This window comes from Mustela erminea, chromosome 21 (genome assembly GCF_009829155.1).
Source record: "Mustela erminea isolate mMusErm1 chromosome 21, mMusErm1.Pri, whole genome shotgun sequence".
NCBI lineage: Eukaryota > Metazoa > Chordata > Mammalia > Carnivora > Mustelidae > Mustela > Mustela erminea.
The window spans coordinates 24,232,785-24,247,514 of record NC_045634.1 but is presented as its reverse complement, the minus strand read 5'-3'; the positions used below and the strand labels follow the sequence as shown (position 1 = coordinate 24,247,514).

The following is a 14,730-nucleotide window of genomic DNA, read 5'->3' as shown; positions in this document are numbered from 1 at the left end:
GTTGGACCTTTAACTGATCCAGGCACCCCAGGATCACTTATTTTTTTCATATCAAAGGTGGAGAACATAGACTTGGTCTGAAGGAGAGCTTTTCCTCTTTTAGTGATTTGGCCAAACCCACTTAAGAGAAAAATCCATCTCCATTATCATAAGTTCCTCTGTATTGCATTTGGGAGCATAGATTAGAGCCCTCATACAAATGTAGGTGGATATTCTGGTTACTTCAACTAGACAACTTAAAAAAAATCTTAAAGTAGTCTTTAAATCTTTCTATTCAGTCCTTCATAAGCCCCCTGTCTTGAAGAGTCTAATACATCCACCCGATATTAATTGTGGATGCTTACTTTTCTAGGCATGGGGCACTTACCCAAAAGCCAGGAGCTCCGACCTGTCCTGTCCCTCTTGTCTTATATAGTTAAGATAGAAGTGAAGGAGGGGATGTTGGAAAAAGAAAAGACTGCAAGGAGGGGTGCCTGCGTGGCTCGGTCAGTTAAGGTCTGCCTTCAGCTCAGGTCACAAATCCAGGGTCCTGGGATCAAGTCCTGCGTCTGGCTCCCTTCTCAGTGGGGAGTCTGCTTCTCCCTTTCCCTCTGCTGCTCCCCTCTGCTCATGCTCACTCTCTCTCTCTCTCAAATAAATAAATAAAATGTAAAATTAAAAAAAAAAAAAAGAAAAGACCAAGGAATATATGCCAGGTATATATATTTGTATAGTTTTATTCATTTTGTAAATATTAGTTAACATAGAGAAGCTCCTGTGCACCTAGCGTTACCCTCGCTGTCCGAATCTGATATACATTATCTCTAAACCACTCATCAGTCCTCCAGGTAACTATTGCTTTATCTCAGGCACAAACAACAAACACATGAAATCAGTAGCTGAGAGAGCCTGAGAACTTTGCCTCAGATCTCTTCGTCAGTAGCAAGAACAGCCTGTCCCTCTCCGTCAAACCTGTGCTTTCTCTCTGACACCATTGTGCTTCTCACATTAACAGTCTATTCCGTATCACTTTATACACATGCCTTCGAAATATTGTGTCATCTGACTTCCAACGTTGCAAAGAGTTTTTCCTTTTTCCAACCAAAAATATGAGTAAGTTCCTTTTTTTTCCTTTTTGTACCTTGCAGAGTATTAGGAAGACAGCTCATCGTGCCAACTGATGAAGGGTTCCAACATTTCCAGGGCAGCGAGCCTAGTGTCATGGTCCACAAACCCTTCTCAGATGCCTGTGGACACAACCACAGCAGCAGAGAGTAGGTTCCTTTAAGTTACTTTTGAAAGTATTTTTAATTTCATTTTAGTTATACTTTTTTTTTTTCATGTCTATCTTAGCCATGAGCCTTGGTTCCACTGACTCAGAAGCTCAGATTTCAGTGAAGGGCAGGTACAGAGCATCTGTTCCCCAAGATGCTTCCAATTCTAGATTGATGATGATGGTGATGATGATGGAGAGTGTGTGTAATACAGATAACAAGGAAGTTAAGTTCTGAACTTTGTTTCAAAGACTCTGAAAGGTGGGCTAGATGCAAAATGAAAACCTGACCCCTTGTGATCCATCCTAGGCTCCAATACAATAGCAGAAGAAATTAAGCTCTATCCCATTTTCTTTTGCTTACCAACAGATTTTGATAAATCCTCCATGCCAGACACACATATCTGGGACTGTGCCAAGATATCATCTTATTACAGGAAAGGGATGCAAACTCATAGAGTAACTTAAGTTAGGAGGCCCTTAAAATTTTTTAATGTTGCCTGTGTTAAAATGTCGCTTTGAAGGATACGATTTTATCAAATGTAATAAACAATGATTTTTTTTTTTTTTGGTCTGGGATTCTGTACTTTATTTAAAGACTCACCCAAATCATGCAAGCAATATATTTCAATGTTCATGGAGGATCTGCTTTTCCCCACAGGTTGTATGTCTCTGGTTCTCAAATACTCCCTGCGGCGTGCTCAGTCCTTGCCCTGCCAGGCCCTGATGGCCCAGGGGTTGCTGACCTGAAGGCAGGCTCACCCCTGCAAGAAGAGGTTTATGGCGTAGATGGAAAGATTGAAGAATATTTTGCTTTTGACAGAAAAGAAGAGTAAATAGAATTTATTTGACATTGACTTAGTACAATACTATTAATTTACTTGGAATTTATTTTGATTATATGCCCATTTAGTGTTTAATGATTTTTTAATTGCCCCAAAGATTTTCCATTCTTCTGAGAGTAATACACCCCCAGAAGCTCTTGGATTCCTAGCAAGTTATTTCTATGCTAGATCAGTGCTTCCTTTTTTTTTTTTTTTTTTTTTTTTTTTTTCAACATGGCAGAGCTAGAAAACAAGAATTGTCTTCACCATGTTGGTGAAAGTGGACAAGGCTCATGGTCGCCTTCATTCCTTGAGGAGACTCAGGCTGCTGCCCAGAAGGTCAAAGGTCTAGGAAGGCCCAGTTTCTGTACTAAATAGAGAGACTTCAGTTGGTTTTTGATAAAAAGCTGCAAAAACTAAATAATAAAAAGTTGCCTGTGATCGAAAACGGGTACATCAGAAAGTAACAATGTGCCATTTTAATTTTTTTATTTTTTTTAAAGATTTTATTTATTTATTTGACAGAGATCACAAGTAGGCAGAGAGGCAGGCAGGGGGGGTGGGGAAGCAGGCTCCCTGCTGAGCAGAGAGCCCGACGCCGAACTCGATCCCAGGACCCCGGGATCATGACCCGAGCCAAAGGCTGAGGCTTTAACCCACTGAGCCACTCGGGTGCCCCAACAATGTGCCATTTTAAAAAGAAAGTTATGTTTATACAGTATAATATACATGGGTGTGCATATTAGTGAGATAAAGAAGTAGATAGCACTATTTTAACTTTAACCATTGATACTTTTAATAATTACTGTGGCTTGTTCTTAGCGACGATGAACATCTTGCACAAAAATCCCCTCACCGCCACAGGATGTGGTGGAAACACGGACTTCCGCCCGTTTCTCCTCACGACTGTATCAAAGATGCGGTGGCCGCCGAAGTGTTTGATCACGTCTGGAAAAGTGTGGTAGAGATATTGGAAGAGCTGATTCGAAAAAATTGGGAAGTTACACTCACAGGTACTTATTTGCAGCATTTAGCCCTAACAAGAAGAAAAAAAGACTCTTTTTGCTCAGTTTTGTGTGGCCACCCAGCTTGTACCTAGGATATGATCGGGTGAGAAGAGAAAGCAGGTTTTCTTCCCTTATTCACGAATGATCTTTAATCCCTTCAAAAAGGACATTATTTTTGGAATTATAATAATAATATATATGCACTTTGGAACGATGACATCGAAATCCACAAGAAAGAAGGTTAAAGTTACTTTTTAAAAAATCTCTAAATTTTAGAATAACTTCTCTAATAATGGGAGTTTGGTTTTTAATTGTTTATGACAACTGTAAAGCAAAACAGAAACATAGGTAATTTAATAATCACTTCCTTTAACCTTATAAAAGGTTCTCTTAACTACTTGAAATTGAGAAGAAATAAATCCTAGAAATGGCTGTGGTAGACGTTATGGCTAATGTCACAGAATCCGTTTGTACAACAGGGTACTCCTCGTGTTAATTTAAATATATTCTTTTTCCAACTGAGAGGATTGAGATATGATAAAATACCAAGAATTGTTCTTGCCCCTGTGTATAATCCCTAGTTTTCGACCCATCACTGAAATGATAGGCGTGTGTGTATGCAAAGCCTCACATCAGCAAATGGCTCTGTTGGGGTCTCTGCTCTCTGCAGGGTTCAGCGGCCATAGCAGACTCACCGTAACTGAAAAACTGAGACTCTCTTTGTGAATTTTAAGTACATATATTTGATTACATGTTTCCTAATAATACTGATTTTTTTTAATTTTAAAAAAAAATTTTTTTTTTTTGGTGACACAGAAGGAAAGAAACAGAAAGAAAAATTGAAAGTAGCTGAGAAGAAATCTCCACTGATACTCACGTCCCGTGTTAACACTGATGCACCGAGTGTCCCCCCAGGCAGAAGCTCTGAAACCCGAAGCGTATCCTTGGCTTCTCACCTCAATCCACCTCAGGTAGAGGCTTGCGACCAGTATCTCTCTTTCCTTCAGTATCTTTGCCTCTGGCTGGTTTTGTCTGAGTGCTATTCTGTTATCAAATATTTGGTTCCATTTGTCAATTAGGCCAAGATTTAAAAAATGCTCTTTTCATGAAGTGAGGAGCATCGCCATATTCTATAAAAGAGGATAGACACTCAGATTTGACACTTCTGACCTGCTTGGAGCTGTGGAGCTGTTTCCATATTTTTTAAGAGGAAAAAAATGCTTTTCTCAACATTTCTAGCCAGTTTGAAGGTTGTAGAGTTCTCCGGTCTTCCCACCAAAATGATAAAAAATAAAATAAAGTAAGTCAGTGAGAATATGTTGGGCTCATCCCACATTTATTGAGTTTATATTTAAAGTGCACTGTATTAGGTATTTTGAGGAGATATATAGCTGAACAAAGCATGGTCCCCGTTCTAGTCAAAGGAGAGGGACAATACAAGTCGCAGGCAATACATTGTGTGAGTCAGTGCCGAACAAGGCCTCAGGAGAATCACAGAGAGAATGAGTCTTCCTGACTAGGGCTCAAATGTTGATCTTTTAGGTTGGAGGTGAACATTGAGCAGAAACATGAAGAAACGAGTAGGTCTTGAATGGGTAGGAAGTCTGCGTGGGTCACTTCAGGCCAGGCAGAGGTATGAAGGAATGAAGGGGTCACGTTTGGAGAGCAGTGATTGGGCGGAGTGGGGGTAGAGGCGAGAATGCTGGGGTGGTGAGAATAGAATCGTATGAATGGTTACGAGCACCTAACACAGAACCTGGTACATGTTAAGCACGCAATACATTTTTCTCAGCTTGCTTCCTTAGTCAAAGATCTGGTGGAGGGTGAGGCTGGAAAGGCTGAGCTTGTTCATGGGAGACCTTCGGTAGTGCTAAGGAGCTTAGACTTTATATATCGCATAGCTCGTCCTATGTGGGGGAACAGAGCAAAAGGATAAGACAGGATTCCTGGTCTTGCGGTACATGCAGTTTAGCAGGAGGGAGTCAAGCCATGCCAAATGCTACGACACACGTACACACACAGGCAGCATGAGGCAGTCAGTAGATCGTAGAGCGGATGACAGTTCGAGCAGTACGACTACAAGTATAGGGTCTGACGTCACAATTTCTTAGCTCTGTGATCCTGAATCAAAGCCTTCATCCCATTATCTATGGGATATGTGGTCAGGAAGCTGACCTGGTCAGGATATGCGTGAGAAGGAAAGGAAATAAGACATGTGGTACAACGTGTAGTGTAGAGAAGGTGCTCGGTAAGCCTTAGCTTTCATCATAACCAGATGTAAATTGTATGTTCTGTTCTATCCTATCCTATCCTATCCTATTGCATATTGTAATTTGATGTCCTTTACCTCATATATGCCATGGGGCTCAGGGGAAAAGCAGCATACCTCCATAAATAGAGTGATACATGAACTAAATCCTAAATGATAGGTAAGATTTAGTAAGCCTGAAAGGAAGATATTCAAGGCAGAGGCAAAAATATGCACCTAACACAGGAGCAAACAGATGCTCTTTGCAAGACTGGAAGAACACAGAATAGTGTGTAAGGTCCAGGGAGCAGAAGTTTAAAATAGAAATAAATGCCTCATAGGATTGTTTTCCTCTGTAGCATAAGGGCTTTATGGTAAACCTTCTTTGCTTCTGCTGTTCCAAATAAACTTTCAGAGCTGTATTTTTGTATTTTTTGGACTTTTTAAACATTTTTTTTTAAGATTTTGTTTTTTTATTTGACAGAGAGAGAGATCACAAGCAGGCAGAGAGACAGGCAGAGAAGAAGGGGGAAGCAGGCTCCCCGCTGAGCAGAGAGCTTGATGTGGGGCTCGATCCCAGGACTCTGAGATCATGACCTAAGCTGAAGGCCGAGGCCCAACTCACTGAGCCACCCAGGTGCCCCTTTTTTGGACTTTTTTAACTGCTCAGGCAGATTCAACAGTGTTTCCCACTTTGCATGTTCAAATATGCAGTATGAATCTTATAAAAATGGGCAGCTGATGACAACATAGGAAAGAACCTTAAGTATTAGGCAATATAAGTAAACTTGAGAAATATGGAAATTTTTAAATCTAAAGGGCTTTCTATAAGCATTTTCTTTTTATAGCTTTGGATGGGTTTTGAAGATTTTTTTTTTATAGTTAATTTGTTGTTTTCATTTGGATCAATGTTAAGAGAAAAAGAATGGACAACAAAGGTGGAAGTAAAAATGAAATATTATTAGAGCCTGTTTTGAAATAGTCAAAGCATTCTAGCGGTAATTACAACAGGTCTTACTTTATTCCTTTAACATTTTTTCTAACATTCATCATGGGGGAAATGTGATTGTGGTTGCTATATCTATTTTCCAACTAGAATATGATTCTAGTTTCAGAAACCCCGTTTCCCTGAATCTAAATGTTGTTTTCCACCCCAGTTGGCCATATCATGGGACCAGATAGGGAAATCATGATTATTTACCCTCACTTCATGCTTCCACCAGTGTTATCTAATTTAATTCTCATACGAAGTATGTGTCCTTATCCTCAACTTAAAGATTAGGGAATTAAGACTTTAGGAACAAAGTCATCTTTCCAAGACCACCTAACAGGAAGCAGTTAGAACTGAAATTCAAATGTAAGCCTTGGAGATCTGGCGTTTGGGTTTTTTCCAGGCTTCTGTGCAGCTCCCAAGGCAACTACATAGAGCCAGCTATGAAGGCTGGGGTGGGAGAAAAGGTCCGAAGCAACAGCCCAATTAGGAGCTGGGGTAGCCTTTCTTTGCCTCTCCAGATTGTCCCTCTACCTTCTTCCCCGGGTGTCTCTGGAGGCTGGTGCATGCAAGCTGTAGGGAGGGCTCCCTTGCCCTGCAGCTTTCGGAGCTCAGAGCAGGGGAGGAGGCTGGTGCATGCAAGCTGTAGGGAGGGCTCCCTTGCCCTGCAGCTTTCAGAGCTCAGAGCAGGGGAGGAGGCTGGTGCATGCAAGCTGTAGGGAGGGCTCCCTTGCCCTGCAGCTTTCGGAGCTCAGAGCAGGGGAGGAGAATGCGGGACGCTGTTTATTCCTGGCCTCTTGGCCAGGTCGCAGCAATTGGTGGCATTTTCCCAACCAGTTACGCTATCCAGATTCCAGAAACTTCTCCCTTACTTTTGGCCTTCTAGGTCTGCTTGTGGTAATATGTCTCTACTGTTATGTAGTTATATTCTGGGGGAATTAAGCCAGTCCTTGTTAATTTCTTTTCCCCACATCTTTATAAAATATCATACGTGTTCCATTTTTCCCCTCAAATTAGCCAGTTGGAGTGTGTCATTTTTTTCCCTGCTAATTCCTGACAGGCACCAATAATCAAAATAGCACTGGGTGCTTATTTTTTAATTTGTACTGTTTTTACTTTTCTCAGATTCATCGCTTCTCCAACAATTTTTATAGTGATTTGAGTGGTGTGATGACAATTCAAGCAAAGCCATTGCAGCAGAGACCTAGAACACAGTACGTATAAGAAATCATTACCTGCCTCTTCTGTAGGCTGGATACCCCTGAGCCCTGAAGACTACAGAGCCCTGAAGACTACATATGCTCTAGGTGTACCTGAGCCCTAATTAGGGAAGGAGATAGCCACACGTGAGAATGAAGACACACCATTCTAACATCAACCACAAAATGATCACCATTAGGCTAGGCCAGATAGATAAGGGGAAGAGAGCTGTGAGTTCTTAACCTTGTGGGCTCTACTGTAGGATTACAATCAGTGAGAACCTTAGACTTCTTTCCCCCTGTGGAAGATTCTTCATTGAAACAGAAATTGAATTGTAAATGATAGTTTGTCCATTCATTCAACCGATGTTTATTGAGCCAGGCACTGTTCTAGATGATGCCTGGTCATGGACACAAGTTCTCCTAATACTGACATCTGAGTAATCAGCTTGACTTCCACCCCGCAGGAATGAGCAAGAGGACAGATCGTTGGGTGCAGGGCCCAGTGCCCTTTCTTTGACACGGCACCGCCTGGGCCGAACCTCTGATGCTCGAGTGCTCCACACTTCTGAAAGGAAAACACCCGCCTACACAAGGCTGCCTTCTCTTACTGCAGACTCACAGAGGATGAAAACCCCCAATGTGTACAGCGATGAAGTTCTCAGGGGAACAAAACTGTAAGTCCTGTCTCTCTCCTGGTAAACCAGATGTCACAGAGGATGGAGAGGCTCACCAGTTAGGGCTTATGGACTCATATGCACAAAGCATCCTCTGTCAGCTTTTATGTGGCCACTTCCTAAATAGTTTGTGAATTTGGATATTTCCCGTGAGCTGCATTGTGGTAGTTGAGTTGGCTGTATGCTAGAACATAAAGTCAGGTATTGTATCCCAGCTGTACCCACAGCCGGGCAGCAAAATGCAGCTGTACTGGTGAGGCCATCTTTAATTGGTATTCAGTGGCCTCACTTGTAAAAGGAATAGTTAGCTAATGCTTTCAAATTACATAATTCATTCTTTCTCATTATGAGGTTCAAAACAATTAATGTGCATAAAATGCTATACTAATAAAAGGGAGGTATGTAACTATTAGTTTTTTGTTTCGAATTTTTATTTAAATTCTAGTTAGTTAACATGTAGTGTGATATTGATTTCAGAAGTAGCATAACTGTTAGTTTTTATCTCTCTCTAAGGCTGTGTTTTGCCCCACATGGGGAGTTTCAAAAAAGCTTTTGACCTTCGGGATCAACTTCAGAGCATTGCCTGAAAGGAATTTGTCCACTCATTTTTTGCAGAATTAAAAAAGAGCACACCAGCTTTCTCACTAACAAGGGTCAGTGTTTATTGGGTGCATCCGGTTACCAGCACCTGCTAAGGGAGTCACATTTATTATCTTACTTATTCCCTGCCACAGATCGTTTGAGTTGGTCCTCATAGTATCCCAGGTCCAAGGTAAGGAGACAGAGGCTGAGAGAAGTAGCATAACTCACCAAAGATGATCCCACCAGGGAAAGACAGAGCTGGGACTCCCCACGGTGCTGTCCAGCTTTGGAGACCACACCCTGGGGCCCTGGGGCCACCTGCCTCCCCTCTGCAGGGGTGGAAGGCATGAGCAGCCTCCAGTTCTTAACCAGCAACTGGGTTTTTCAGGATGCATTCCACAATGCCAGGCCATGTTTGGTTTTTTGATGGGTCACTGTTCCTTTCACCATCTGGAGCTGATATTTCCATTGTTATTTGGGATATTTAGGTTTTCCAAGGTTGTTTGCTCTGGCAGTTCTTCCAAGAACTCTCACCTTCTCACTGTGACCACCTGGGACCCTGACCCCTGCAACCGGTGTCATTAGCACCTCTATGGCCCTCTTCTCCTTCCCCCAGGCCAGCTGGGCTCCATTGTCAAGCTTTCATCTCAAACTTCTTCTGTTTTCTATTGAAATAAGTCAGATGCCTCCAGCTGTCTGTTCCCTTCATGTTCTGCCCCGTTCCTAACTGTAGACCTGTGTTTTCCAACTTTTTAAAAAATTTTTTGTTTAATATTGCCATACTAAGGAGCCCTTTAAGACTGATTTTCCTAATTTCTACCCCACTTGTGGAATTTTAATGCCACAAACACACTATACAGTCTATGTACTGTTCTTTATATCTGTGTTTTATGCACAAAAAGAATAAGGGTTATTTTTGGTCCCAACAACAACCCATGTTTGCTCCTTGGGGACAATGTCACCATCTTTGACTCTACATAACTGTATCTTCCCATTACTTCTCCTCACCCACCTTGACTGGGGGAAGCCTTACCACCTTTCTGAGCCACAAACAGACCAGCTATGCATGTTCTGACTTCCAGGATTTTGTTCATGCTCTGCCTTTCACTTTTATTAAAATAAGTTTTTTAACTATCAAAGTACAAAAAGTTCTCTGTGGAACATTAGAACAATACCAGAAATATGACTAGGTATCAAAGACCCCCTGTATGGCCAACACATAGAAATATAAAAATGTTAACTTGCTAAGTTTACTACCAATTTTGTCTATCATATTTCTTTTCTTTTCTTTCCCTTATTTTTTTCCTAATACCACATTATCATACTACTGTGGCACTTTTTCATATGATTTTTCATTTAATTTTATTCATATTTTCCATGTTGTTAAATAGTTCTCAAAGCATGATTTTAATGGCTAGAAAATAACAGGTGGTATGTGATAATCTATTAAGTATTTCCCGCTATGGAAACTTTTCATTCCTTCTGTATTTTCACTATTATAATGTACAGCAAACATCTTTTTTTAAAAAAGATTTGATTTATTTGTCAGAGAGAGTGTACAAAAAGTGGGAGCAGCAGGCAGAGAAGAAGCAGGCTCCCCGCTGAGCAAGGAGCCCAATGTGGGATTCGATCCAAGGAATCCCAGGATGACAACCTGAGCCAAAGGCAGATGCTTAGGCATTGAGTCACCCAGGTGTCCCTGGACATCATTTTATATAAATCCTTTCTTAAGTTTTTATTAAATTCCAGTTAGTGTAATATTAGTTTCAGGTGTACAATATCATTTGATATAAATCTTAAGAAGGAAGACTTTAAATTGTGTCCTGGTGGTATAGATCCAGAAGTAAAGCTACCAGGTCAAAGGTTACAGGTATTTTTAAGACTCTTGAAATATTTTTCCAAAGCTCTTTCCAGAATGGTTCTCACAATTTATAATCCCATTGGAAGGACAGCAGACTCTTTCCTTGCAGCTTCTAAACAATGGATAGTATATGTATTTTAAAACATCAGAGATCAAAGGGTCATATTTTAATTCTCATAACTTTATTTATTTTTTTGCTGTTGTTTACAATTTTTTTATTTTATTTTTTCAGTGTTCCAAGATTCATTGTTTATGCACCATACCCAGTGCTCCATGCAATATGTGCCCTCCTTAATACCCACCACCAGCCTCACCCATCCCCCCATCCCTGTCCCCTCCAAAACCCTCAGTTTGTTTCTCAGAGCCGACAGTCTCTCATGCTTTGTCTCCCCCTCTGATTGACCCCAATTCACTTTTCCTTTCCTTCTCCTAATGTTCTCCATGTTATTCCTTACACTCCACAGATAAGTGAAACCATATGATAATTGACTTTCTCTGCTTGACTTATTTCACTCAGCATAATCTCCTCCAGTCCCATCCATGTTAATACAAAAACTGGGTATTCATCCTTTCTGATGTCTGCATAATATTCCATTTTATATATATGGACCATTCTCTTCTTTATCCATTTGTCTGTTGAAGGGCATCTTGGCTCTTTCTGCAGTTTGGTGAATGTTGCCATTGCTACTATGAACATTGGGATACATATAGCTGTATTTTCACTACGTCAGTATCTTTGGAATAAATACCCAGTAGTGCAATTGCAGGGTCATAGAGTAGCTCTATTTTTATTTTCTTTTTTTTTAATATTTTATTCATTTATTTGACAGACAGAGAGAGAGAGATCACAAGTAGGCAGAGAGGCAGACAGAGAGAGGAGGAGAAGCAGGCTCCCTGCGGAGTAGAGAGCCCGATGTGGGGCTCAATCCCAGGATCCTGGGATCATGACCTGAGCCAAAGATAGAGGCTTTAACCCACTGAGCCTCCCAGGGACCCCTATTTTTATTTTCTTAAGGAATCTCTACACTGTTTTCCAAAGTGGCTGTACCAACTTGCATTCCCGCCAACAGTGTAAGATCATTCCTCCACATCCTCTCCAACACACGTTGTTTCCTGTCCTCTTTATTTTTGGCCATTCTAACTGGTATAAGGTGGTATCTCAATGTGATTTTGATTTGAATTTCCCTAATGGCTAATGATGATCAACATTTTTTCATGTATCTGTTAGCCATTTGTGTTTCTTCTCTGGAGAAGTGTCTGTTCATGTCTTCTGCCCATTTTTTGACATGATTATCTGTTTTTTGGGTGTTGAGTTTGAGCTCTTTATAGATCTTGGATATCAGCCCTTTGTCTGTAGTGTCATTTCCAAATATCTTCTCCCGTTTCATGGGCTGCTTCTTTGTTTTGTTGACTGTTTCCTTTGCTGTGCAGAAGGTTTTTATCTTGATGAAATCCCAAAAGTTCATTTTTGCTTTTATTTCCTTTGCCTTTAGAGACATGTCTTTTTTTTTAAGATTTTATTTATTTATTTTGACAGGCAGAGATCACAAGTAGTCAGAGAGGCAGGCAGAGAGAGAGAGAGACAGAGAAGGCAGGCTCCCCGCTGAGCAGAGAGCCCAACATGGGGCTCAATCCCAGAACCCTGAGATCACGACCTGAGCCGAAGGCAGAGGCCTTAACCCACTGAGCCACCCAGGCACTCCAGGAGACATGTCTTGAAAGAAGTTGCTGTGGCCGATGTCAAAGAAGTTACTGCCTATGTTCTTCTCTAGGATTTTGATAGATTACTGCCTCATGTCTTTCATCCATTTTGAGTTTATCTTTGTGTATGGTATAAGAGAATGGTTGAGTTTCATTCTTCTATACGTAGCTGTCCAATTTTTGCAGCACCATTTATTGAAGAGACTGTCTTTTTTCCACTGGGCAGTTTTTCCTGCTTTGTCAAAGATTAGTTGACCATAGAGTTGAGGATCCATATCAGGGCTCTCTATTCTGTTCCATTGATCTATGTGTCTGTTTTTGTGCCAGTACCATGCTGTCTTAGTGATCACAGTTTTGTAATATAGCTTGAAATCAGGCAACTTGACGCACCCAGCTTTGTTTTTTCTTTTTCAACATTTCCTTGGCAATTCAGGGTCTTTTCTGGTTCCATACAAATTTTAGGATTGTTTGTTCCAGTACTTTGAAAAATGCTGATGGAATTTTTATCAGGATGGCACTGAAAGTATAGATTGCTCTGGGCAGTAGAGACATTTTAATAATGTTTATTCTTCTGATCCATGAGCATGGGATGGTCTTCCATCTTTTTGTGTCTTCTTCAATTTCTTTCATGTGTGTTCTGTAGCTCCTCGAGTACAGATCCTTTACCTCTTTGGTTAGGTTTATTCCAAGGTATCTTATGGTTCTTGGTGCTATAGTAAATGGAATTGATTCTCTGATTTCCCTTTATATATTTCCATTGTTAGCGTATAAGAAAGCGACTGATTTCTGTGCATTGATTTTGTATCCCGCCACAATACTGAATTGCTGTATGAGTTCTAGTAGTTTGGGTATGGAGTCTTTTGGATTTTCCATATAAAGTATCATGTCATCTATGAAGAGAGAGAGTTTGATTTCTTTGCCAATTTGAAACATTTTATTACTTTTTGTTGGCTGATTGCTGTTACTAGGACTTTTAGTACGATGTTGAACAACAGGGGCAAGGGTGAGCATCCTTGTCATGTTCCTGATCTCAATGGGAAGGCTGTCAGTTTCTCCCCATTGGGAATGATATTCACTGTGGATTTTTCAAAGATTTTACAAAGTTGAGGAATGTTCCCTCTATCCCTGTACCTTGAAGAATTTGAATCAGGAACAGATGCTGTATTTTGTCAAACGCTTTTTCTGCATCAGTTGAGAGGACCATGTGGTTCTTCTTTCTTCTTACTGATTTGTTCTATCACATTGATTGATTTGAAAATGTTGAACCACCCTTGCATCCTAGGGATAAAATCCCACCTGGTCATGGTGGATAATCTTTTTAATGTGCTGTTAGATCCTATTAGCTAGGATCTTGAGAATCTTGACATCTATATTCATCAGGGATATTGGTCTGAAATTCTCCTTTTTGATGGGGTCTTTGCTTGGTTTTGGGATCAAGGTAATGTTGGCCTCATAGAAAGAGTCTAGAAGTTTTCCTTCTGTTCCTTCTATTTTTTGAAACAGCTTCAGAAGAATAGGTATTATTTTTAATTTGAATGTTTGGTAGTATTCCCCAGGGAATCCATCAGGTCCCAGACTCTTGTTTTTTGGGAGGTTTTTCATTCCTGCTTCAATCTCATTACTGGTTATTGGTCTATTCAGGTTGCCAGTTTCTTCCTGTTTCAGTCTTGGAAGTTTATAGCTTCCCAGGAATGCATCCATTTCTTCTAGGTTGCTCAACTTATTGGCATATAGTTGTTGATAATAATTTCTGATGATTGTTTCTATTTCCTTGTTGTTAGTCACAATCTCTCCCCTTTCATTCATAATTTTATTAATTTGGGTTTTCTCCCTTTTTTTATGGATTAGTTTGGCCCGTGGTTTATCAATATTATTAATTCTTTCAAAGAACCAGTTTCTAGTTTCATTGATGTGTTCTATTGCATCTCTAGTTTCTAACTCATTGCTCTCTGCTCTAATCTTAATTATTTCCCTTCCTGTGAGTGGGATTGTCTTAATTTGTTGTTGATTTTCCAGTTCTTTAAGGTGTAAAGAGAGTTGGTGTATTTGGGATTTTTCCTTTTTTTTTTTTTTTTTTTGATTGAGGCTTGGACAGCTATGTATTTCCCCCTTAGGACTGCCTTTGCCATATTCAATAGATTTTGGACTAAAGTGTCTTCATTCTCATTGGTTTCCATGAATTGTTTAAGTTCTTCTTTGATTTCCTGGTTAATCTAAACACTCTTGAGCAGGATGGTCTTTAGCTTCCAAGTGTTTGAATTCCTTCCAAATTTTTTCTTGTGGTTGAGTTCCAGTTTCAAAGCATTGTGGTCTGAGAATATGCAGGGAATAATCTCAGTCCTTTGGTGTAAGTTGAGCCCTGAATTGTGATCAAGTATGTGGTCTATT

General features: G+C 40.4%; 1 protein-coding gene across 3 annotated transcripts in view; it reads left to right on the top strand.

Moving 5' to 3' along the window:
- The window catches only part of FAM149A (family with sequence similarity 149 member A), a 61,284-nt gene that overhangs the window by 37,174 nt on the left and 9,380 nt on the right, over positions 1 to 14,730 (top strand). For all 3 annotated transcript variants that reach the window (XR_004282268.1, XM_032329147.1, XM_032329148.1), the window contains exons 5-10: positions 1,128 to 1,253; positions 1,914 to 2,084; positions 2,899 to 3,089; positions 3,900 to 4,054; positions 7,448 to 7,536; positions 7,989 to 8,198. Coding sequence is in view for 2 of the 3 variants with exons in the window: in XM_032329147.1 (XP_032185038.1) it covers positions 1,128 to 1,253; positions 1,914 to 2,084; positions 2,899 to 3,089; positions 3,900 to 4,054; positions 7,448 to 7,536; positions 7,989 to 8,198 (942 nt within the window). In the remaining variant the exon portion in view is untranslated. The remainder of the gene's footprint in view (positions 1 to 1,127; positions 1,254 to 1,913; positions 2,085 to 2,898; positions 3,090 to 3,899; positions 4,055 to 7,447; positions 7,537 to 7,988; positions 8,199 to 14,730) is intronic.